Genomic DNA, 26,461 nt, shown 5'->3' with positions numbered 1-26,461 from the left:
AAGGATGTATTTTACACAAGGTAACCCATGTAACCCCTTAAGTTTGTACGATATTTGTAAAACTCAAAAGGAAACCTCGGAGACCCTATAAAGTATATACATATATAAGTAATCAGAGGATGATCAAAGTCGATTTAGCCATGTCCGTCTGTCTGTCTGTGCGCCTGTATATAGGCGAACTACTTTCTCAGTTTTTGAGATATCGACCGCTAATTTCGCATGTGTCCTTTTCTCACCAGGAAACTGCTCATTTTTAGGATCGGCCGATATTCAACCACTATAGCATATACATAGCTGCCATATAAACTGAACGATCAAAATCAAGTGCTTATATAGAAAACATTTTCACTTGGCGAGATATCTTCAATAAATTTGGCATGACTTATTGCCTAAGACAATAGTGTAATCTCCAAGAAATCGAAGATTGGTTCACTATAGCATATAGCTACCACTGACCGATCGATATCAAGTGCTGTATGGAATATTTTGTACTATAGCTTGTTTTCATCATTTTTTCCACAGCAGCATATGAATGAGACACCCTATACTTAAAAGCACCTAGTACACCCCTACATACATACACAAATAAAAACATACAAGTATTAAGTATATCAATAAATAAGTGTATTTACATGTGTAATCGCTGTTTGTGCTCAAATAACTCAAACAGTAAAAAATTTCATATCAAAACCAATTAACTCATATCAGCATAGATTCAAGAGTCTTATGCGCCTTGCTGCAGCGCCAGCGACCTAGCGCACACATAAAGCTGCCAGCGATCACACGCAGCCGTTCAGTTGCAGCGCACGTAAGTAGCGAGGCGGAGCTTATCAAAGCGGCGTACGAATTTCGAAAATATACGCACAGTTTTTGCAAAAAAAGAATATTTATGAAAATATAGCAGAAGAACACGGAGGGACGAAAGAAGAAGAGACGAAAAATATTTATGAAAATATACTAAAACAATACTTAGGGACAAAAGAAGCTCAATGGCCGCAAAAGTGAGTTGCTGCGTGGTTGGCGCCGGTGCTGCCGGCCTCTGCGCGCTCAAGTACGCGCTCGAGTATGGCATGGAGGCGGTGGCGTATGAGAAATATAATGAAATCGGCGGCACCTGGGTGTGCACGGAGCATGCCGCGGACGGCTGTGCCACGGCGGAGGATGTACACAGCAGCATGTATGATGGTTTGCGGTAATTGAGACGTTTTTGTAGATCATTTTAGTGCATGAGTGTGTATTAATTAACGCTAATTTAATGCAGAACCAATTTGCCAAAGGAAGTAATGGATTTTCCAGACTTCAAATTCCCAACAAATATGCGTGAATCTTACATATTGGCCAGTGACGTACTGAAATACTTTCAATCTTACGCCGAACACTTCAAACTACTACCTCATATCAAGTTAAGACAAGAAGTGGTACGCGTACGGCCATTGCATGGCAAGTGGGAGGTGAACAAATTACAATAAACAATTTAATTTACGTTTAATTAATATAATTTACTGTCCTTGTTAGGTATTAACGCTGGATTTACAAAGCAACGACTACACGACACAGCAATTTGACTACATTTTCATATGCAACGGACGCTATGCGACGCCCTCTTATCCGAGCACGCCGGGCATTGATCTTTTTAAAGGCCATAAAATACACAGTCATGTCTTTCGCAGAGCAGAGACATTCAAAGGTGAGTCTTAATGCCGTAATTATTTATTTTTTTTACTCATATCTGAGCATAGGCATATGTATATGGCTGTACATATTTAAGTCTATGCACATGTATTGTGTATATAAACATATTTTACTTCGCACTGTACATTTGCTTTGCATACTTCTTTTAATAGTATCATTATTTTGTTTTTAATTTAATTTGCGAGGACTTTAATGCTCATTAAACGGTTTGCGCTCAATAATATTTATGGCTTATCACCAGCCAGTGTTAATTAAATACAAATATGGTCAATGGGAACAAGCAGGCGTCTTCATTTTGAAATATAAACATCTGTTGTAGACAAATCACACATATGATAACCTTACTGGCAACTTGCAAAACAATAAATAGAACAAAAAACAAAAAAACACAATCTTCAAAAATACAAAAGATTCCTTGCAAGAACTTGATTCCGTTCGGTTCGTTCGTTTAGTTTGTATGGTAGCTATGTATATGCTATAGTGAACAATTTCTTCAGAGATTCAATAGTTGTATTGGGTAATTGCCGAATTTTGTGAAAACATCTCGTTTAACAAAAAAGTTTTCCTTACAAGTACTTGATTCCGATCATGCAAATTGTGGACGAGCTTTATGCTATAGTTGTCCGATATCGGTGGTTAAGCCAAGTGATTACCTTCTTAATGAGAAAAGGTTGTATGCAACATTCAGATCGATATCTCAACTACTGCAAACCGATTATTACTATTCGAATACTGACCGATTAGTCGATTACCAAAAGCTCTAGTCTCCGAAGTTTTCTTTTGGATGTTAAACACATCGTACCAAGCTTAATATACCCTGTTCAGGGTATAAAAAACAGTTAGAGATTTGAGTCGATTTTGTTGCGGTAGAAAAGTATATTATTTTCACTCTTGCAATCTATTTTAAAATATAATATTGGGTAGTCGAAAAAGTCTTTTCGTATTTCTGATCAAACTTTAACTTATTTTTTTTTATATTTATAATGAAACTTAATGAACTAAATATGTACCATTTTGGTCGACTACTTTTAGCCATTTTTCCGCTAGAGACGTTAATCCATCAGTGTAAAACTTTTCTGGTTTCTTGGCAATAAACTGCAACAAGTAATTTTCACGGACTTCTCTTGAAGCCAACTTTACTTAAGCTTAACCTTTCCAACACTATATAGTATGACACAATATGATAGGTAGCTCTGGAGATAAACGACTGCAACAACATCTTCAATATCAGAAAAAATATCAAGACACATCGAAGCATTAGGTTTACATTTCTTTTCGTTCTACTCAAATAATATATAGTTCTATAGCTACCTCAAATCATAACAACACTAATTTTTTATAAACACTCCACCTCACAGATGCCACTGTGCTTATGGTAGGTGCAGGCCGCAGCGGTATGGATATCACCCACCACATTTACCCCTACGCCGCACGTATTTACCTAAGTCATCATCTGCAACAAAAGCCGCCAATCACCGATTTTATGCCGAATGTTGTGCAGAAGCCGGTCGTGGAACGCTACACGGAGAACGGCGCCATCTTCAAGGACGGCACGGAGGCCAACTTTACGCATATTGTCTTCTGTACGGGCTACGACCTGACGATACCCTTCCTCAGCGCCGATTGCAACCTGCAAGTGCACGACAATTTGGTATACCCACTCTACAAGCACTGCATCAATATCTACCATCCCACAATGTGTTTCATCGGTCTGCCGATTTATGCCTATCCAATACAATTGTTCGACTTGCAAATGCGTTTTGTAATGCAATACTATAGTGGGAAACTGCAACTGCCAAGTGCGGAGGATATGCTGGCCGATACGGAGCGTGATTTAGCTGAGCGCAGGGAACGTGGCCTGCCGCGCAGGAAGGCGCATTTAGTGGGCGAACGACAGGTGAGTGGCAGTGGAAAAGCAATAAAATATTTTATATATACTATATATGTATATGTATATTATATTTATTATAAAATATTTTTGATTTTAGTTCGATTATTATGATGAGTTGGTGGCATTGACGGGAATCGACAATATTAGACCAGTGATCAAAAAGCTTTCGAAGATCTGTGGTGGCAAGTTTCTTTACGATTTACAAAACTACCGAAAAACGGCATTTAAGGTGATAGACAATGAGAATTTTGTACAATTTAAATTAGGCGAAGTGTAAAAATAAATATTGAATACTTTACTTTAAATAAAGAAGCAACAAAAATCACAAAACTGAATATTTTTGGGAGAAAGTGCAAAATAAATGTTAGATCTTACACTTTTTTCGAGTGTGGTTAAACCAGGATGGACTTTCCTTCTGTGGGGTGAGCTTGTTTGATGGGGAAGCTCGACAAAGCATCTAACATCATCCAAAACAAAAACCAGAATGTTCTAACAATCTTCAATATTTCACTTATCCAAACCATTTGGAGGGAAAAATCAGTTACACATTTTTCGAAGAAAGTACATCAAAATTTTCCATCTATCTGTTCTAAAAAGCTACCAGGAGTGTGCTTAAACCGGGATGAACTTTCCTTTTGTAGTATGAAATAACAGGCGATAGCAAAGGTAGAAAAACGAAACGACTGCCGAGCTTACATTTTCAAAACGAATGGCATCTACGAGTACTCATATAACCAGAATAAGCGGCTGTTCCATCATATGCTAGACTACTTAGAAATTTTTTATTTGCTCTTATAGTCACTCTCTTAATATTCGAAAAAAAAACTCTCTCTTTTTTAGTTCCGCAAAGCACGACTAATCTCAGTATTAGACGAATAAAGGATTATCTATATTTCTTTTTTTGGTTTACTACACAAATTTTATTTATTTTAACAAAGATTATGATTCAAAGACAGCCATAAAAATAAGACAAATCTTCCGCTAACATGCTAATATCTTATCATTACTGTCATTTAAGCAAGAGTAAGGAGAAAGCACACAAAAACAGCAAAACTAGAATTCTTAGTCCATTCGCATTTTATATCCCAATTTTGAAATCATCTAGTGAAGTCATTAGTAAAGTGTAGAAATGAATATTCTTAAGGAAAATTTTAATTATTTATTAGTGAAACTAGTTTTTGGAAAAGTCTAATTTTGGTTCCGATTTTGCGGCTCAACAATTTTATATTGAATAAACATTTTTGTGGTATATATATGTACATATTGGGTCCCTTTTTGGAATATTAAATACAATAAATATAAAAGAATAAGTGGAAGTTTGATTAGAAATACGAAGGGACTTTTTCGACTACCATGTTTTTTTTTTTTTTTTTTTTTTTTTTTTTTTTTTTTTTTAAAGTAGGAGGAAGCATCGAAAGCCGGAGTGCGGGACTTTAATCCGCTAAACCTAACCTACTCCCACCTTATATCTCTCCCACGGGACCACTGGACAAAGTATTACTTCATGGGAGAGAAGAAGACGTTTAAGTCTCCTCTATTGCACGGACTGACTGACGCCTAATCTGTTCTAATTGTCTCAATTTTGTCATAATTTGATTTGCCGCTTCACTGACAGCTTTCCACTTTACAGAGGACTCGCACATAAGTGCTGTCAAATTTTCCACCGTGATACTACCTCCAAGGGTGGTTTTCAGCTTTTCCCTTATGCTTGAAAACCGAGGGCAATAAAAGAACACGTGTTCAGAGTCTTCTCTACACTCTGAACACGTCGGACAGTATGGACTAAAGTCATGACTATATTTGAAAAGGTAGCTTCTGAAGCAACCATGCCCACTGAGTATTTGGGTAAGATGGAAATCCAGATCCCCATGTTGTCTACCTATCCACGAGTGTATGTCCGAAATCAGTCGGTAGGTCCACCGTCCTTTGCATGAAGTTTGCCACCCTTGCTGCCACATTGTAATGCTTTTATTTCTCTCTTCTCTTTTTGCTGTGGTAGACGTGTCTGATAAATTATATATTCGCGCGAATTCGTCTCCCTGGATGTCAATCGGTGCCATACTGGCTAATACCTCGGCGGCGTCACTTGAAATAGTTCGGAAAGCACTTATGACTCGTATTGCTGAAAGCCTATGCACTGTGTTAATTTGTCTAGCATATGATTTTGTTTCTAGCGCCTGTATCCATATTGGAGCCGCATACAGGATCACTGAACTTATTGCCTTAGCTATTAAACATCGTCGGCTGGAACGCACACAGCCTGTACGCATGTATGTATTTAGTTCCTTATTGCAATATTACTTACAAGTAATATAATATTCTGTCCCACTTGACAAGGCCTCCAACTTTATATATCAATGTTTATACGCAATTACAATAAAGAGATAAGTGGAAAAATATATTTAAGAGCGTAAAAAGCAGTATTTCTCTTACGTCGCTGGCACTTGAGTATCTACGAACTCATTTAGTTAAACATACATATGTACGTATGTATTGCCGATAAGCTGCAAACCGGGAGATTGCGAGTTCTACGACAAAACTAGCAAAACAATACCAACGAATGCGAAAGCAAGAGCGTGATCGACATTTAATTTCAGTCAAAGACAACTGCATATGTATGCAGCCAACAAAGGTGTTCGCTCAATCGCCAAGAGACCTAGTAGAGTACTGCATGCTGGAAGATTCGCACGATAAATTCCAACAATTTTTTTTTCGAAATACAAGAAAATGAGTTCGAAAAAGCGGGTTTGTATAATAGGCGCCGGTATGGCAGGACTAACGGCACTAAAGAATACGCTAGAACACGATTTGGCGGCAGTGGCGTATGAACGGCATACAGCCGTTGGTGGTACATGGATTTATATGGAACGTAAGGCAGGTGAAAGCGAGGAAGACGTGCATAGCAGCATGTATCAGGGATTACAGTGAGCGAAAGCAATTATGAAAATAATTTGGATAATTTTATAATATTTGTAACGTTTTCAGCACAAATCTGCCTAAGGAATTGATGGGCTTTCCAGACTATGATTTCGATACGAATATAGAAGAGTCTTTTATCAGCTCGGAACTCGTGCTGGAGTATTTACAGAATTATGCGGAGCACTTTAAGTTGACGCCGCATATAAAATTGGAACACGAGATAATAAGAGTGCGACCGCGTAACGAAGGCTGGGAGGTGAGCATGACCAATTACTTTTTATGCACAAAATTTATGATACTATACAGTTGAACTACCCTAACTCGAATCATTAAAATCCACGAAAACTGCGAGTTTAAGAGACTTCGAGTTATCGAAAGAAATTTGCAAGAAATTTGACTTCTAATGTCAATTCAAGAGTTCGAATTATGGAGAACTGCGAGTTATAGAATTTCGAAATATGGAGAACTTCGAATAATAGAAGTTCGAGTTATGGAAGTTCAACTGTATTTAGATTTATGCGGAATACTCCAAAAAAATCTGTTATGAATAAGTTATGTAATCAAATTTTTTTCCCCCCTTTTTTTTGCCACTTTGGCTAATGCAGGTTATCGTTCACGATCTCAAAAGCGATAAGTATTTTGTTGAATTTTTCGATTTTGTTCTTGTTTGCAATGGACACTTCACAACACCCATGTATCCGGCTACCGAGGGTCTTGATAGCTATCAAGGCCAACGCTTGCACAGTCATCTCTATCGGACGCCCGATATTTTCAAAGGTATGACAAAAGGATTTTGACGTTAAAAACAAACTAATAAAAAGGGAGAAACCTCATTTATCCATATTACCAATTATTCTCAACAGGTCACAACGTACTGGTTATAGGCGGCGGTCCGAGTGGCATCGATATTGTACATCACATACACCAGCATGCTGAGCACGTTTATTTCAGTCACCATTTGGAGACTGAACCACGCACGGACTTCATGCCGAATGTCACGCAAAAGACCGACATTCAGCGTTTCACTGCAGATGGCGCCATTTTCAAAGATGAGAGCAGCGCTTCGTTTTCATTCGTGATTTTCTGCACTGGCTATAAGTACACCTTCCCCTTTCTGAGCGTTGACTGCGGTCTAAATGTGGATGTCAATTGGGTACATCCACTCTACAAGCACTGTTTGAATATCAATAAGCCTTCAATGGCCATGATTGGCTTGCCACATCAAATATGTCCAGCTCAACTTTTTGACTTACAAGTACGCTTCGTGTTGGCGTACTTTGCGGGACGCAAGGAGCTGCCTAGTCGTGCCGATATGCTAGCTGAAATGGAGACGGATATGCAGGAGCGCTGGGCGAGTGGTGTGTCGAAACGTGTGGCGCACAAAATGGGCGTAAAACAGGCAAGTTAACTTACTTAACCAATATTGCTCTAGCAATTTTTGAACTATGACAAATCTCATTTTAGTTCGATTATTATGAAGACTTGGCAGTTACTGCGGGCATAACGAAACTCAAACCTGTGATTGGCAAAATGATGAAAGCATGTTCTAAAAAATATATTTTCGAATTGGATACATATCGCCAAAAACGTTTTAAAGTTGTTGATGATGAGAATTTCGTGCAAATTGTCTAATAATGAAGCGAAATGTTAATTATGAATATGTTAGTATGTTTTCCTTAAGTAAGTCTTGGAATAGTGTCATATTTAGAAAATAAAGAAAATATATACTAACTTAACAATGATTTAAGGAATTGCGAAGGCAAAAGCAATGGTCCCGTGGATATGTATGTGCTGCGATCAGTAGCTATACGCCATATAAAAAAAAACTACGTGGGTAATAGAAGGCAGTACCGCACTATATACATACTAGTTTCTTTATATACACCCTTATCACGCATTTCGACTTGGATTGAAATTTTCTCCGTTTGGCGACTTTGGTATCATGCGTTCCGTTCCCGTTCAGTTCAACTTCGAAATTTACAATTCTGCCTATCATGCATTTCGATCGTAGCTCCGTTTTGCTAAATTGCAATTTTGTTGGCGGAGAACTTTTTGTGTTTTTATTTTGCTGCGAAAATATTATTATTTGCGTGATTTTTTTTTAATTTTCTAAAAATGTAAGTAAAACTTGTATTTATTTAAGAGTTGTAAAACACACGACATTTCCAGTTTTAGTGATGTTTTTTGATATGCTTTCAGGTCAAAAACAACAACACCAGAGCAATATGGAAAATTGGCAGATATGGTGGAGAGTAAGCTAGATATAGCCAACGGTTTCCACCAGCGTCCTAAGGAAGATGTGCAGGCTTTTTGGAAAGAGGTAGCATCAAATTTACTTGCCGTCGTTTCTTCCGCAAACGTATCTAGGACATGCGTCCTTATTCAGACGAAAGTTTTTCTGAATCTAAATAAGTAAACAAATTGTAAGAAAAATGTCTACTTTCACGTGCAATTACTTACAGCCCGTCATTCATCTGGAAGGGATCGCACATATCTCGTAATCTTCTTCTTTCAATTCTCATCCCAGCATTCTGAGATGCGCTGCTCTCCTCCTCAACCAGTAATATCGCCGCGGATAAAGATTCCATAGTTACGTTTAATAAAAATAATAACAATATAAAAATTTTACTTTTATTTATTTTCTTTGAACAGCAGTAATTTGTGCATTTTTGCTTTGTGATGTTCCAGTTTCACATATTTCAAAGCAAACAGCTGATTTCGAAAGAGTTATAGCTCTTCCTCTTCTTCCTTCAATCCAATCGTAACGCATGATACCTAATTTCGACTCCGGCGGAGCGTAGAGCGGGAACGTAATCGAAATGCATGATAGGGGTGATAATATGGGTATTAAGCAGCTCCAGTAATTCCTTAATCAGCTTTCGGAGGAGTTTCGAAAAGATTTCTATTACCTAAGCAAGATATGAGGTTTTTCGAACTTTCGAAAATAGCTATAAGTCAAAATTTTCGCCTGAATTTCGAAGAAAACTAACGTTTTCTAAGAGATTTGACATCCTTCGAACTTTCGAAAATATCGTTTTTACTCACAACGTTGGTCTTTTGAGTTTGGAACAAAATTTTTAAAAGACAGAAAACCTTCAAATTTTCGAAATAAATAAACTCACAATTTTCATCTAAAACTGATTTCAAAAATATAAAGCAGTTAAAAAAATTATATTAAAAGAAGATATCACATTCTTCGAATTTTCGAAATTAGTTATCACTCACAATTCACGTCTGAGTTTCGAAGCAAACTTCCACTTTCTAAAAGAGACATATGACATTCATCGAGTTTTCGAAAATAGTAACCACTCAGAACTTTCATCTGATAACTTTCGAAGGATACATTCGTTTTCTAAAAGAATCATAACATTCATTAAATTTTCGAAAATAGTTATTATTCTTAATTTTCATCTAAGACTAATTTCAGAAATGTAAAGCAGTTAAAAAATTATAATAAAGGAAGATAACATGTTCTTCGAATTTTCGAAATTAGTTGTCACGCAAAGTTTTCGTCGGAGTTGGGTCCATTTTAAAAAGAAGACATGTTCTTCCAATTTACGAAAATAGTTATCACTCAAAATTTCCATCTGAAGAGTTTCGTAGGGCCGCTTTATTGTTGAACAACCCTGAAGTTGCGACGATAAAAACATACAAGCCTCCAGAGATCGGCATACAATTGTATCTAAGCCAATTAAGACAGTTATTCTCCCGCTTAACTAAAAATAATTGCAACACAATCGATTTTTTTTTTTTGTTGGAAATTAGAAATTACACTTTATTCATTCTCTCAAGTAGTTGTTTGTTTGTTGGTTGACTTTTGATGGTAATTTGTTTGTTTATATCGTTCGTAATACAAGTACAATACAAAATGTTCATTTTTTGTTCTAAAATAATAAAAATATACTGCCGCTCTGCTGCTAACGCTAGCTACTGCATCCGCTTCTATTTTGTTTTTTTACGCTGCTGCGACTGCCTTATCGAATGCATTAATGTTCAATGTTCGAAATGATGCGCAGATCTCCAACAAAGCAACACAACAAACGAAAAATAAAAAAACGCGCTAATATAAAACACTTAATAAACTAATTGACAACGAAAGGTAATTACAATAGTTCAATACGAGTAATGTATGTATGTATGCATGCATGTATATAATTTGTGCAACAGATGTTTTGTTGTTGTTGGTGTTGTTCAATGCAAATACAATTGTGTTATGGCTTAGGCAAATATTAGTACGCCAATTATTATTGTTGTTGTTGTTAGAAGAAGTCCTACAGCGCAGTAGCCGCCTGCACACAGAAGCGAGCAACGACGCCAAACGACGCGCAGACGCACTGCAGCGGCGCAGCATTGTCATACGGCAGCGCCAAGTTGCAGGCTACATACGCCAGCGCTTTACGTATACGCACCGCCGGGTGAACAAACAGTAGTGAACGCTCGCAGGTTGCACACCTCCGCGCTCTCAGCATCACAAACGCATCGGCTAGCAAGGGCAGCGTGTCACTGGCAGTATTGTGTTTAGCGCACGAAGACGTGGTGGGCGTAGGCGTATGCGCGACACTGGTGCGGCCGACGTATGCGCAAGCTGCAGCACTGCTGTAGTGCGCTGTGCACTTTGGTTTCGTTGCTCTCTCGCTTTTTTTGTTTTTATTAGTAACAAATCAAATTGTTTGGTACTGTGTAAACGAAATTTCTAATTTTTACGTTGGGGATTTTGCTCTTTTTTTGTTGATTTTTCACATTTTTGTTTTACATTTTTGTTACTTCCTCAATTCATTTCTTCTACTACATCATCTTCGACTTTCAACGCTCTAGCGTCTACTTTTCGATTTCGACTACTGCTTATTTAACATTTTATCTTCTTCAGCGAAATTTTACTAAATACGCACATATTTGTTATTTTTTTTATATGTTATAAGATTTTACATAATATTTGTTTACTTTTTATAATTTCGTATATATATATATATAATTATTTGCATTTCTATACATAACAGAGGAAATAATGTGGATGTTTAGTGTGGTTGCAGAAGCACACAGCGAATATTTTTTCACTTTTGGCAAAGTTGCGAAATATCCGGTATGTGAGTGCCTTGCGGGAAGTGATTTGCAGAAGTGTGTGTGTATGTGTGTGCCACTAAGTCATATTTTACTTGTCTATGGCGTTTAGCTTTCAACTGCACACATACTTCAACTCCGACTTTGTTTCGTATTGCATCAACTTCTAACGGTTTTTTGTTTTGTTTTTTTTTTCCTTAAATGCTACGCCACGTACACCTTTATCCTTTATCATATTGTTTATCGCTTTTTGTTTTGTAATTTGTTTAGCTTTTGTAACAATTTCAGCGCTTTCGCGCTTCCATTTGGTTTAAATATGTATAGTATGTAAATTATTTTTAATAATTATATATATATATCTATATTATGTGTTTATGTATGTATGTATATTAAGTATTTATAGATATAGTTATACATATATAAATACCATTTAGTAGTTTTTATGTTTTCGCTTCGAAATTTCAAATGTTTCATAAACAACTTCCTTTTAAGCTTATCACAAAAGAAAAAAGAAATATATTATAATTATTATTAATAATAGTTCTTACAAATTGAACAATAATTAAAAATAAACACATATATATATAGGGACTTAGTTACAGTGTGTGTTGTGTGTGTGTGTTGGTATGTGATCTGATGTTCTGATTTAATCGATGTTGTTTCAACCATTCCTTCATTTTGCGTGGATGTGTGTGTGTTTCCCTTTCAAAAGACTATTTGTTGTTTTAATGTGCCCATTTAGCATTATGATTGTGTTAATTGTAACGAGTTGTCATTTTGGTACACAACAATTGGGTCTTTTGCTTCAATCAATGCAACAAAAACAATGCGAACCGCGTGTGCAGACGTGCGGCGTAGAAAACGATAACGCCTAAAAGTAGGCTTGAAGCGGTGGTGATGAATGTTATTGGGCGCATATGATGCCGTTAAGCAATCAGTTCCTCGATGTGTGTGTGTGTGTGTGTTGTGTTGTTCATATGCGTTGCACGCAAGCGCCCAGTGGGGAGTAGTGAAGTAGTATATCTTCAAAAGTTGTGCTAAACATCGCCGTTTAGCAGAAGTTCAATGAAAAATTGCGGTTCAACCCACATTAGCCGCGACGTCTCACTTTTACTGAAGGCGTATTCCCCGAAAGTGGTGTGGTTCGCATTCAGTTCTTTACGTGCTGTTCTCGTTTTGTTGTTTTTGGTGGTGGTGGTGGTTTTTGTTCATTTGATGGTTGTCTTTGTTGTTGCTTTGTTGGTGGTTTCTCACTAATTATTTAATATTTTTTAACTATATACTGTTTCTTTGTTTTCTTTATTTAAATTTAATTAAATTTAATATTAATTTTAAATTTAAATTTACATGTACATTTTATTTAATAAGTTTGTTGGTTGGTTGGTTGATTCCATTCCCGTTTGCTTTTTAACTTTTACTGCTTTTGGTTTGTAGTATTTATGTTTTCATTTTCTACTTTGAATACGCAAGTTTTTCTTTAAACAACAACAATAAACGTTGTTGAAAAATATTTATAATTATAATTACACAGAAACAAAAAGGAAATATCAGAAAAAACATTAACGAATTAGAAAATCGCTAGTAATATAAACGCATAAACACGTGACAACAAGAGGAAGCAATTTTTAAACTCACAGCAAAAATATTTTTTTTTTTTGAACGAAATACGGTAACTAAAAACAAAACAAAAAAACATTGGCAGCGACGTTTGTTGCGATCGTTAGCTCTCCGGTGCAACCGCAGTTGTGTAAGTGTTGAAATATAAATAACATTTCCGTAGTTACTTTATTCCCATTGCGCATTCACGGCGAAAAAAGAAACCCAGACTTTCTTTTTAGTTTAACACTTGGTTACTTTATGTATATACAAATATAAATTGTTGTAATTTTTTGTTTTGGTTGTTGATAATGGTCTTAGTTCCCCAAAAAATAAATTAAAATCATAAAGTAACGTAACATAAATAGAATAAAGCTGGGTTATATATATATATAGACATACATATAGACGAAATTGTGTGCGGCTCGAGGCAAATACAGAATGTTGTGACATTTTGTAAAGCAAATACTGTCACGCAACAACTCGTTTGTCTCTTCCTTTCATCGACGTTATGAATATTTCAATACTAAAAATCAGCCATTCGTGGAACTTTATTTTCATTTTGGCTTTTTTACAAGCAATTCTTGTGGCTCTGCTTGAGATCTGCTGCTGTTGTTGTTGCTGCTGCTGCTTTTACCATTGTTTGCCAGCTACTTTTACTCTAATACTTGTCGCTGATCCTGCTCGCCTTGGCTTTGTTTGGTTGTTGCTGCGTTTATATTATTACAAATTTCTTTGATGGATGTTGCTTGTTGCATTTTAATGATTGTTTGGTTGGTTGATTTTTTTTGCATATTTTTGTTTTTAATTGATGTGGATGTTGGATTTGTGGTTTTAATTGTTGAATTAATTTATTTTGTGTACAAGTAAATGGCAACAATAAGACCGTACAGACCCAATACTTCAGCGAAAATGAGAATCAAAATCATACCGACGAAGAGACGCGGCTGCTGTGCTGTACCTCTTACACCAGCATCACCAACAATACCGATCGCAAAACCTGCCGCTAAACCAGAGAAACCTACCGACAAACCGGCACCCAAATGAATGAAACCCCTGCAAATTTTAAAGTAATAGGAAACAAGTAAAACAAATTAGCAATATAAAAAACTGAAACTTCGCTAAATTCTCTAGTGGCACACACTTACTTGTACAATGTGTAAGATGAGGGCTCTTCCAAAGCACCAGCAATAAGGACAGCTACGACCAAACCGTAAATGGCAATAATACCAGCCATGACAACGGGAATGATAGATTTCATGATCAATTCTGGTCGCATCACTGACATGGCAGCGATACCAGTTCCTGATTTAGCGGTACCATAGGCGGCTCCCAGAGCTGGAAAATAAAAAAAAAGCAAAATAGTGATAAAAAATATATTACAAATATTTTCCGAACTAGACAAAAAAATATAACGGAAATTTATATAAAAATAATTAATATGCTTTTTATAATTGGGACCGCTTGGGAAAACACAATTAAACGTCTGACATTTTTAATAATTCGTACCTACAAACCCTTGACTAAATTCGAACAAAAATTTTCATTCATTTTAGAGATACATACATATTGTATATAGAAATGTCGGCAGTATTTTTCCAATTTTCTCAGAGAAACGTTTGAAACCTCCATTTATAACAATATAACATTTAAAACATTATAAAAATACGAAAATAAAAAACTCATAAAAAATTGTTCAATAAACTACCTTTATTTTCATGTTTTCATTTTTAGATAAAGATTATCTGCTTTACAAGAGATAACCGAACGTTCCAGGTTTTATACATGTATGTACATATGTATGTTTTTGTATTATTTCACCGAATCGTTAAGTTCGTAATTATTTTATATAATATTCACCTGTAATATTGGTCACATGACAGTAATGCAATTATCACAAAAAATTGAGCAGTCATTAAAAGAGACGGCAAGCAATGTGATAAAAGGCAGATTAAATAAAAACCTTCGTAGTATGAGAAATCCAAGCACAATTCACACAAAAGTGAATTGACTTGTGCTAAACGAAAGATGATACCGAGACAAGTTGATCAAAAAAGAGAGTAGCTATCGCGAGTAAAGAACAGTAAAGCAGGTGAAGTACGAGGGAAAAAATCGTATTTTTCACATTCTCCAACGCTTCTTTTGAGAAACAAGAATATTTGAATTTATAATAAATGAGAATACTCAAATAACAAGCAGTTGTAAAGATATGCCTTGCAAGCGATAAGAAGAAGTACCAGTTTTAGATAAGAATGAATTTCTAGAATATTGTAAAAGCTAGCTAACAGCGAAATAAGGTATTCGTGTTAGGCAAATAAAAGTACATTAATATACTTATACACTACTTTTTTATATAAATTTAAGACCGAATATAAAATCATCTATCGGTGATTTTTCTCATATTGCAATGGGTGAGTCATCGAATTTTCCCCATCCCCAACGTTATTGCTACGTAAACATGTCAATGAATACAGCAATTGTAATTAAAAATACACGATCGCATATATCGAACTTCGCTATATAAAATGAGAAATAACCGGTTATAGCCGATAGCGAGCAAAATAAAAATAATAATCAATTAAGTTTGCAAACCAGACGTAAAGCGAACGTCAGAGAAAATGCTGAACGTTTGAAACATAAAGTTGAAATTCAAACTGAAAAAGCGTGGAATACATACATACACATGTATATATGTACATATATAATATATGTATACGTATGAATATGTATATATACATATTTTTTTTTGCAATAACATGGACATATATGTATATGTGTTGCATAGCAAATTATATTCAAAGCAATGTAATATTGTTCAAATTTCGCCAATGGCACTTAATAATGGAGAATTTATTCATTTGACAATTGTCAAAAATATTGTTTAATTTGTCGCTTGCTGGTTATTGGCTGAGCGATCATCAGTAAGCATACTTTGTATGTATTGCGTGTCAATATTCGCCTGCGGTATAAGGTGGAGTTGGGAGTCAAGTAATATTAGCCACTCTGATATCAGGTATAATGACAGTCATGTGATTTCACGCTAATTAACAGCACAAGGCATATTTATAAATGACTTCGTGCGTAACTTTTGCTTGCCATCAAATTGTTCGGATAACAATCGATAGCGATTAAGTGAGTACAAATAAGAGTACCAGAAAGAGAGCGAATCGCCTTGATCAGCTGTCATAATATGAACGTTGAAAAATATTGTTAATTTTTAAATTCCATGCAAGTACAGAATATCTTTATAAATTCTATACTTGAAATGACAATGCCTTGTTACTGATATAAACTTATTATGAGAAAAAGAAATTATTAAATATTTTATTGTGAAATTTGATAAGCAAGGTAAAAATGGCGCTGTAAACTACTTATGATAAAAAAATGAAATGTAATAATTGTGATTTATTGAAATGTTTATCGTAACGACCATTAAATAATTTGGTACACCATTTAAGGAGCAATAAGTACAACAGCAATGTAAAGAATATGCATAGGAATGTATAAGCCACGATCCGCCATAAGTCAATAAAAAGATACACTGAAATTAAATAATTTATTCCTTGAGATCTCCCTACATCTTTCTACATACATAAGTATGTATATGTACCGACAGCAGTAGCCTATTTGAGTACACTTCCATTGGCGATGCTAAATTAGTAGCTTAGCTATAACCGCCGTACGTGTATTCGCTTTTGCTAGCAACCAAGTTACGCTCACTATAGATACATATACTCGCATCTACAAACATTCCTTTTTGTTGTGTATTAACAAAATTGAAAGTAAAATTAGATTTACATTGGGACTTGGCATTGAACGTCTCTTGAAACCGCTTTTTTTGCATAACGAAACGACTTAACTAATTTCTGTTTAATAACTTTTTTGCATTAGAATTCAAATTTGTGCATACATAGAGCACACAGTAAGCTGCAAATTTTAAATATTTAATATTTTTGAGAGGCTCTTTTGCGTCCCGAAAGACATTTCATGCAATTTTACAAATTTACGGGTGAGCTGCAGATGCTTTGTAATAAATAGCAAGTAGTAAACATTTTGCACGAAATCAAAACAAAATTTAAATATATTGTTAATCAAACTATCACAATAAAACCATTCAGTAATGCGGCAATATGCGGGATCGAAAAGAAAACGGGTTGGCATACACCGCGCAGACAGAAAATTAATGCCAATAAAACAACAATGAAGCACATTTTTCTTATTGCTTGCTATCTAAATATGTACATATGTACAGATGTATTCTCTTTTATAGAATTCATATTTAAAAACATTTTACGTCACAGTTGAGTACAAAAACGTACGGATGTGCCAGTGAATGTATAGTTAAATCCAATGTGAGCCAATGTGGCAGACACAATAAAGCAAACAAAACAATGAGAATTCAAGTAGCAACGTACAAAACAAATCATGTAAGAGAACAAAAGCTAAGAAAGAATGTGAAGAATTTCTAAGAAGCGGGAGCTTAGTTCCCATAGGAATAACTTCAATAATAATTGCATAAATTGATTTGGCATAAGATGCCCATTATAAATTCTTAAGTAAACTGCTAAGGTAATGGTGCTCTTATATGATTAGTAAAATGTTATGACACTTTTCGAATAAATGACTATAAACCATTAAATTATATAAAATAAATACAAATAAAGAATGCATACGCCTTCAATGGTTTTGTTTAGAGATTTAAAACGTGTGACATATCGCTAGCATTGAAAGCGAAATAATAAATAGAAAGTACATCAAAACTTAAATACAAAATAAATTTAAAAAGTATCAATTATACAATATACACGCGAATACACATTCATATGTACAAATGTGTGAAAGCATGAGAACATGTATGCTCAGCAATAAATTAATATAAGTGCCAATGAAATGTGCGTAAGCATAAATGCTTCTTTTAAATAGAAATATGGACGCTCTTTTCCATTGACTAAATGGATGTCAATTGATGACGTTTTCTGTAGCTGAATACGGATGCAAGTACGGATTTATTGCAAAATAAAATATATTCGATCTGAGAAAGAGAGAACGTAGGAGAAAACACAGAGCAATGGAGGTCATTATTATGCTCATTTGTAAAGCTATAATAGCAAGAAAGTGTAATTTTTCTCTCGCTTGTATGAAAATCCGGGGGAAAAGATATTTTTTGCTTCATACACATATAAATTTGCACAGAGAAGATGCTGCAAAAATACGAAGATTATCACACAAATAGCTTGCAAATTAGTTAAAAATATGGAAAAAAAAATAAATGAACAAAGCGTAAGCGTCTAGACATGCTCGTGTAGTAATATATAGCAAACGCCCACGAATAGCGTTGCGCTTGAAAAGTCAAAATAAAAGGTGTTATTAATAACTGCTCAAGTGTCACGTGACTACTACGAAAAGTGGAATTTGGTTAGAAAAACTACAAATGAACTTCAATTTTCATCTTTATTTAATGGCTGAAAAAGGGCGTTTGCGCATCCGGAGATAAGAAGCTCTATATAAATCAAAGCCACATATACATTCATACATACATGCATAATAGGCGGCAAAGTATATGAAGAGAAATGTAGAGCATATACAATTATGCACATAAGCGTAAAGTTCAATGAAATGAAACCTTTCAAAGTTATGACCAGCAAAATTACTACTCAATAATATGTTGACAAGCGTAACGAATATATTTCTGTAAACCGGATTAACACGAGTTCATAGGGAAAAATTACAATAAAAAAATTGGAACTGTTAAATTACTTAATGCTATTAGAAAATATGTTAAACTAAAGCTGCGAAAATATTTTAAGGATAAGCTTTCTTTCTAATTAAAAAAAAAAAATCATGTATTCCATTCTATTAAGTGTCACTGTGCCTTGATGTTAAATACACATTTCACTTTCGTTTTGATTTATATAACTGATATATCTTCAGAAGTTTTAAAAAAATTATATTAATTTTAAATAAAATAAATACATTACTTCGTAATAACGACCAAAGCATGACTCGGAGTATCTTTACATATAAATATAATTGTTTTTATTCAGAGAATGTGAATGACTCAATGTGATTAGTGTGTCATATCAACTGGTCAGAAAGAACGGAATATCAACGGCAAAGCACAATGAAATAAGAGTAAGCGAAAAGAGAGAAAAAGAATCGAAAAATCAAATTAACGAGCATATGCACAATTAGAAAAATACAGTAACAGTTAATCATGTGACTATATAACCTACTCGACAGTATCAAGTCGTTATATGTACATAGTCCGGGAAGACGTGCCTGAGATATCATAAAGACGTTAAATGAATATTTCAACAATGACTTAAAAGTAAACTAACTCCGTTTTTAGTATAAAAAAATGGAGAAATATGCGAAAACAAGTACGTATACGTAACCAATATGGTCATTTAATTCTTTGAAAATGTTTAAAAAATTTTATTAAGTTGAAAACTAACTGACGTATGTATGTATATTACAATAATGATTATAAGTTGTTACTATTACGTAATGAGGCCACGAACCATATCTTAAGTCAAGTAATTGACAAATCATGTGACATTAAAGAAAACATACTAATTTTAAGAAGTTTGTAAATTGAACCTTTTGATGCTTTAAAAAGTTATGGGAGCATATATGTGAATTAAGATTTTTTTTCGTTCTGTAACTTGTGTTTGTTTTCTTATCAAAAGCATTATCAGTTAACCATGTGATATCAAGCGAAAGCATGTGATTATTGCAATTGCCAGTTATTTATGCAATACCATATTAAAACCAGATATATGAATTTTAAAATATCGCATATGTGTGTAAATTGCACAACCAAAACCTTAAATTCAAGGAATTTTGAGCAATGGCAATACTGCGCAAGGTAAAGAAACATGAGCAAGTCTCATGACTTGTCAGAATTGAACAATGTTCACATTTGTTTTTGGAAGCACTGCTGCCATACGCAACTTAAGCTTAACCTTACAATTTGCACCACCCACCCCATCGCTGAAATAGCCCACAAGCCACATTCAAACTGGTTCTCTGTCATATGCTACAATTAATGGTTGTTGAGCTCCACTTGGCGCTTGTGGTAGTTGACTCATTTCCTTCTAAATTTAAGTGCTCTTTTCTCCTCCTTATTCTCTTTGCATTATTTTTATTCAAATAGCTGACCAGCATTGCTGCTCTTTTCAACTAACAAGAGAGCGCGTGATGATAAAAAGTATTGTAGGTTACTATTGTACATTCAATTCACGCATTAATAGAGGGTGTTAAATGTTTTTTGGTTAAGTTGAACATCATCACAATGCAACGCACAGCAAATAATTTGTAATCATATATTGGATAAAAATAATATATATAGCAAAATTACTAATATATTTCGTATGTCACCCGCATTAGATTAGCTTCAATGTTGCAGTTATTTTCATAGTACCAAATTAGAATATGATGAAGCTATAACATTACAAATTTCCTACAAACTATGCAAAAGAATCATTTTTTCCGATATAGTATGAAAGTTCATTTTCTTTTTCATATACATATATGCGATTAAATGTATATAGAACAGCGACCTTCCACCTGCCTTCTCCCGAAAAAGTACTGAATATACGTACACATGTGCCAAGAAAATTCCCAACAATTCCTTTTCATCCCTTTTTCGCAATCCGTCTGCCAAAATGTTCGATTTTTTACACATGTTCATACAAAATAAAATAAAATATATATTTAGTTGTACATTTTGTGTAATAGTGGTCTTAGGATAGCCTCTTTTTAATACAACTTCCAATAAACCCCCGTAATAAACGTCTGACCGCAAATAGCTAACCATTCAGATACCAAATCATATCCATCTACCTGTATAATTGACATATCTTCCCAAGCAAGTCCCACTTTGTCATCGCATTTTTTATGCAAGACTTTTTGTTTCCGAATAGTTTACTTACCACTGAAAATGATGGCTGAGGCTGCTCCCATGACTCCGAAGAAGGGTCCGTAGATTGGGTTATCGCTCTGTGCATCAGACATGATTCTGTTTTATTGTGTATGTGCGGGGTGTTTTGTAAGTTTTTCTACGAAAAAGAAAATTTATTTGATTTTTACGTTAGGGCTTGCTGTTCAAGATGTGCACTCGTTTATTATATTCCTTATATTATTTAATTCGGTTCTGTTGTAGGTGTGTTGAAGCGAGTTCTTGGAAGTACTATTCTTGCGAATTTGTACGTTCCTGTTTATTTTTTTTTTCTATCTTTTGTATTGTTTTATAACGTATTTTTGCTTTTATAATTAAAATATAGAAGATGTAAAATTTAATTTGCGTTTTTACTTGATAGCACTTTCAAAATTTCTGAGTTCTTCACTTTGACTGCTGCTTGACTGCTTGTCGACTCAACTACTGTTTTTGCTGTTCTCTCTTCAATTGTTTCGCTTCGTTACGTCTCGTTTTTGATTTTGTCTCGTCGCTAACGTCGGCACCGTTGTCGTCACCTTCTATCGTTGCTACGTTCGTGTACAATGTTGTATTTTTCGTACCTTCTCGTGGTTGTTGTTTTTTTGTCTTGTATGACGATGTATTGCACTTTATCGAATTTTTATTCGTTTCTACACTTCGATTTAATTATTGCTACTGACCGTCTACCTCTTGATTTCAATTTTCAACTAGACAGAATATTGGAAATATGTCCCCCGCAATGTAATATTGCTATGCTTTAACGGATATCGTTATTTTTCTAAAGCAAGAAAGTTTGCAATTCTCGATTTGTTAACTAAAAATCGAAGAGATTGCCGTACCTATTTATTTATATCACATTCGCAAAGTCACTACTCTTTGTGCTCACTTGTCAAATCAGAGAAGCTCCTTTTCCCACTTTCTTTTGCCTTGTGTTTCAGCAAATGTCGTGGCAATTTTCTGCCTCTGCCTGTGTTCTGTTATTGCGTATTCTTTCCAATTTCCCCTGGGGATGTTTAAAGTGAATCGACTATTGTCTGCCTGATGCTTCTCAAAATCGTTTCAGCAAACAGTACAAATTCAATTCAGCTACAATTTCCCTCCCTTCACTTTTTTCTACAACTTCAACACACTAAGAGCAGACCGTATGTCATATATAGTTTGAAAACTTTTATCACAGATTGCACATTTCCAACACTCACTTGACTAACTTGTGGTTAGCTTTAGGCCTTTCTTGGGTCTTGACTGGTAACTTGCTGCTAGAGCGTAGGAGTTCGAACAAGAACTGGTCGGTTCGGTCGCTGACAACACTGTGAGTGATTTCAATTTCTTCACTGAACGCCAAACTCCGCTGTTGTTCAGCTCGTAGTGTTTGCTGGTTGTCCAATTATATACCAGTTGTCACTTTCCATGGAAGTGGTTAATATATAGCCAAACCGCTCACACAAATGTTATCGCACGGCTATACGAGTATAGTTGTTGCACACGCATGATTAAACTAGTGGTCATATGACCAAGTTATTTAGAAGCAGCATTGGGTTGGGGAAAGGGAGCGCTAAACAGGAGAAAACGTCACACGCGTATTTAACGAGATGCAGTAGTGTGTGTGTACGACTAAAAATTTTCCCTTCGAACTGCGCGTGACCATAGAATATTCAGCTTTTCAATAAAATACTTATAAAACCTAAGCACCGTAAGCCAAATTAACAAAGAATGGCTTAAAAAAAGTAATAATTCGAATACTGGAAACCTTGCTTGAATTTGAGCTTATTACATGGAACGTAGATCATATTCTTGATAGAAATAGTTAAGTTAAGAGGGGTATTGAGTACACATTCACATGCTAAGTATAATAAAGAGCGTACAAGTGGAGAAGCACGTGAGAGGTATTTCGGTTATTTTTCTTCTCTCGCCAGCAGAGCGAGTACGCGCTATGCTACACTTTGCTTTTTAATCCATAATGACTACTCACGTGAAACAGGGTTGCATTTTCTGATGTTAGGCGGTATATGACAATACGAATTTTTTTAATAACTCTAAGGTATCTCATAATTTCGCATTTAAATAAATTGAACATATATAAAATAAAACCACATACTTTATTTTTGAAGTTTTCGTCTTCGCAATGGACAAATAATATATACATTTATATACATATAAGTGTAGAGGAAATCTATATGGCCGGAAATCCTAAAGTTTGTAACTGTAAATTTTTAATTTCCGTAAAAAGTTTATTCATGATATAGATCTCAGTTTATTTCATATTAGACTAAGTAAGGAGTTATGAATGAAAACAAAATTCCACAAAAAATCCCACTTATGAGCATTGCACCGGCGAACATTCCAGCTTTGACTTGTTGGTTTTGTTCAACTGTCTGTGGTGCATACATCATTGCCAGAGCACTGTAGTATCCGGAAGTGTATGCCATTAAAACGCCAATAATCCAATATATCCAGTCATTGTTTATTAAAACTGGCAGACTTCTATCGATGTTTAGAGGCAAATAATTGCAAAACAGGAATAACGGTATAAAAACCAATCGCAAAGCAACTGGTACGACCAAATATTTCGGGCCAGGCCATTGAATCCAATATGAAGTCAAACTTCCAAGCATCGCAAATAAGTTGAATGTTAAAAAGCAGGTAATTTGTATATACATTATGGGGTCCTTTATGAAAAAATCCGATGACGATGCCTTAATATCAGAGTTAACGGCAGGAAAAACCGCCAAAGTTACAAAGAATATTAGAAATACATTAAACAGCTGCATTGATGCTGTTTTAAAGATAGTCCAATAAGGTATATCCGAAGTTTTCACATTTTCATTGCCTTCCGTTTTTCGAGAAAGTTGATTATAGATGAAAAATTTGTTCAAAGGTATTGCGAAGAATGTATCATAACAAAACAACAAAAGCACCATCGCCGTTATGAAGTAATAAATGGCAGCAGTTCTAATTGTAGGAAATATATAATTACTCCCAATACTTATTAAAGATACAAAGAGGCCGCAAATGTTGCATCCCAATATAACCGCGCCAGTATATCTAAATGGAAAGGTGGCGACCATTCCGAATATAGTATTTTGGTAAACAGCGCTAGCCATATTTAAGACGACTACTGTGACCATTGTTATCCAAAAAAAGGCGCCGGGCCAATCTGTAGAGTCAACCATGGCCATAAGAACTGTAACCACAAATATAAACAGCTCCACTAAAATACTAATGGCCATTCGTGTGGTCAAATCTCCACCCAAATTTAAAAACACATTGAGCCAATTAAATACCACATTGGGAATTTGAGCTGCAAATCCATGATATTGTAAGAAATTCGCTGCATAATTTGAAGCACCTGTTGAATTTGAATCTCCGCCGCCTAATTTGAATTCAACGAAATAACTCTTTGCCGTTATAAACATATTCCATGGCATCAATGTGCCAATGCCGTGTAAAATAAATACAAGTAGCACAATATTCCATTTGTCTTTAGGTGGTTCCATTATTATGAAATAATTCGATATTTTAATTTATAACATAAACTTATCATCAAATTTTCGAAACGATTTTAGCTAATTGATCGAAAAAAGCAAAACAAAAATAAATTCAAAACCTACTGAACTTTTTTTCATATTGACTTACAAGGTGTTATTGTAAGTGAATATTAAAAATTTTGTGTCTGTGTAAAAAACAGCTAAATATTTTTGTAACATTTCTTTTTATTCATTTTCACAATTAAAATAATTTGTGTAGTATTAGGTTAAGTATTTCTTGTCTTTGTACATTCACACACAGAACGGAAAACGGTAGTAATTTTGCTCAATTAAAAAATCATACATAAAACTAATTTAATTATTATAACAGTTTTCTAATGTTTCTCCAAAGCTTTTGTCAACAATTCATTCATTGTCAGCAGAAGCGTACGTGGATCCTCGGCGAGCCCAGCGCCGACTATAGCGTTCGCGAAAAGCTGTTGTGTAACCAACTCCGCAAGCTCAGGATCACTTGTGCGCAGCTTATTCAATTTCTTAATAATTTCGTGCCTATAAATAGAGAGAATGAGAGATAGAAAGCAATTAAAATTTGCGTCGTTAAAATATTTGCTTTATAAATTACTTAGGATTTATCTCTAATTGCGGCTGCAATAAAGCAAAACGATTCTCCTCGGGCAATTGATGGCTCTGTGTGCGAATGAAATGTCGCGCAGCCGCCATTTCTTCTACTGTAATCACACAAGGATGTGTGTCAAGGCGAGTTGTGACCTTAACATTCACCACCTTGCCACTAAGTTTCTCTCGTATCCAGGGCAAGAGTTCGTCGATCTGCGAGCGTAATAAACTGCCTTCGCCGTAGTCTGTTACCTTTTCACCCGCATCATCCTCACGCATCTCCTTTTCAACAGATACTAGTTTTTTACCTTGGAATGTACCCAATTGCATGAGGACAAGCTCATCATAGGGTTCGTAACAGAATAACACTTCAACGCCCCGTTTCTTCAAGCTTTCATAATAAGGAGACGATTCAGCGAGCACGCGATTTGGCGCAGCTAAATAGTAGATATCCTTTTGTTCACCAACATTTGTGCAATAATCTGAAAGGGATATACGATTGCCGTCCGCATTCTTTGACGAATCGAAACGCAAAAGCTTGGCAATGCCTTCCTTTTCATTGTGATCGTTTGACGTAACAATGCCTTCCTTGAGGAATAGGCCGTAATCCTTATAAAAAGCAGTATACTCTTCAGGTTGCTTTTTCGCACGTTCCTGTAGGAAACGGAGCACACGAGTTGCTAGCACATTAGACAGCTTTCTGGAAAAGTAATGAAAAATTATGCAACTAAATTACATAAAAATTTTATAAGTAAAACTAACTTGATCAAAGCGCTATTCTGAAGAAGTTCGCGACTTAAATTTAAAGGTATATCTTCGGAGTCCACAACGCCTTTATAGAAAGAAAAATATTAGAAAATTGTTATTAATCCTTTAAATTCAAAATCAAACCTTTAATAAATCGTAGCCATTTGGGCACCAGATTTTCTGTTTTAGATTGTATTAAAACCTTTCGCGTATATAAAGCCACACCCACATTAGCGTCACGTGTCATATCGAATAAACCAGGTTTACCTTCGGGGAAGTAGAGCAAAGCACGAATGCTGAGTGGCACATCAGTCTGCGAATAATTTCATTATTTTAGAAAACAATAAACTTTAATTTCGTATGTATCGAATTACCTTGTAATGCAATACGAAACGTGGTGTATCAAAAGTGTTTGCAATGAATCTATAGAACTCATTATGCTGTTCTTGTGACACATCTTTCGGTTCCATTAACCATAAGGGCTGGATGTCATTAGCGCGTTGACCATTCAAATATATT

General features: G+C 35.1%; 5 protein-coding genes and 1 long non-coding RNA gene across 11 annotated transcripts; 2 read left to right on the top strand and 4 right to left on the bottom strand.

Annotated features, from left to right (window-relative positions):
• Nucleotides 1–763: 763 nt before the first annotated feature.
• Nucleotides 764–3,913, top strand: LOC105230205 (senecionine N-oxygenase). The gene is made up of 5 exons (XM_019991725.3): nt 764–1,192; nt 1,262–1,451; nt 1,516–1,687; nt 3,051–3,589; nt 3,681–3,913. The coding sequence occupies exons 1-5, from the start codon at nt 990–992 to the stop codon at nt 3,858–3,860; spliced, it is 1,284 nt and encodes a 427-aa protein (XP_019847284.2). The 5' UTR covers nt 764–989; the 3' UTR covers nt 3,861–3,913.
• A 2,002-nt stretch (nt 3,914–5,915) lies between these two features.
• Nucleotides 5,916–8,244, top strand: LOC109579821 (senecionine N-oxygenase). Its single transcript, XM_049461804.1, has 5 exons — nt 5,916–6,507; nt 6,569–6,758; nt 7,108–7,279; nt 7,366–7,901; nt 7,967–8,244. Exons 1-5 carry the CDS (start codon nt 6,311–6,313, stop codon nt 8,132–8,134), a joined length of 1,263 nt encoding a protein of 420 aa, XP_049317761.1. The 5' UTR covers nt 5,916–6,310; the 3' UTR covers nt 8,135–8,244.
• A 155-nt stretch (nt 8,245–8,399) lies between these two features.
• Nucleotides 8,400–9,343, bottom strand: LOC125780150 (uncharacterized). Its single transcript, XR_007423581.1, has 2 exons — nt 8,963–9,343; nt 8,400–8,906 (listed from the first exon to the last, which is right to left on the bottom strand). It is a non-coding gene; the product is annotated as an uncharacterized LOC125780150 (long non-coding RNA).
• Nucleotides 9,344–11,249: 1,906 nt separating this feature from the next.
• On the bottom strand, nt 11,250–22,453 carry LOC105230160 (V-type proton ATPase 16 kDa proteolipid subunit c). 6 transcript variants are annotated; one of them, XM_049461805.1, is made up of 4 exons: nt 22,295–22,453; nt 21,091–21,216; nt 14,305–14,494; nt 11,250–14,212 (listed from the first exon to the last, which is right to left on the bottom strand). In XM_049461805.1, the coding sequence occupies exons 2-4, from the start codon at nt 21,170–21,172 to the stop codon at nt 14,008–14,010; spliced, it is 477 nt and encodes a 158-aa protein (XP_049317762.1). In that variant the 5' UTR covers nt 21,173–21,216; nt 22,295–22,453; the 3' UTR covers nt 11,250–14,007. The 6 variants fall into 6 exon arrangements, with proteins under 6 accessions (XP_049317762.1, XP_011209072.1, XP_011209075.1 ...); XM_011210770.4 differs by having other exon boundaries at nt 22,304–22,442; XM_011210773.4 differs by having other exon boundaries at nt 21,982–22,401.
• A 492-nt stretch (nt 22,454–22,945) lies between these two features.
• On the bottom strand, nt 22,946–24,641 carry LOC105230158 (equilibrative nucleoside transporter 2). The gene has a single exon (XM_011210766.4). It carries the CDS (start codon nt 24,587–24,589, stop codon nt 23,357–23,359), a length of 1,233 nt encoding a protein of 410 aa, XP_011209068.1. The 5' UTR covers nt 24,590–24,641; the 3' UTR covers nt 22,946–23,356.
• A 144-nt stretch (nt 24,642–24,785) lies between these two features.
• On the bottom strand, nt 24,786–26,455 carry LOC105230159 (heat shock protein 75 kDa, mitochondrial; the record flags this gene model as incomplete). Its single annotated transcript, XM_049461803.1, is given in 5 exon segments — nt 24,786–25,129; nt 25,203–25,895; nt 25,958–26,027; nt 26,087–26,255; nt 26,317–26,455. Coding segments are annotated over 5 exon segments (1,246 nt in total), but the record flags the coding sequence as incomplete, so codon positions are not given.
• Between the last annotated feature and the right edge of the window lie 6 nt (nt 26,456–26,461).

Source organism: Bactrocera dorsalis, unplaced genomic scaffold (genome assembly GCF_023373825.1).
Source record: "Bactrocera dorsalis isolate Fly_Bdor unplaced genomic scaffold, ASM2337382v1 BdCtg131, whole genome shotgun sequence".
In the NCBI taxonomy this organism is placed as follows: Eukaryota; Metazoa; Arthropoda; class Insecta; order Diptera; family Tephritidae; genus Bactrocera; species Bactrocera dorsalis.
The sequence above is the reverse complement of the archived record's forward strand: the minus strand, read 5'-3'. Positions and strand labels throughout refer to the sequence as shown.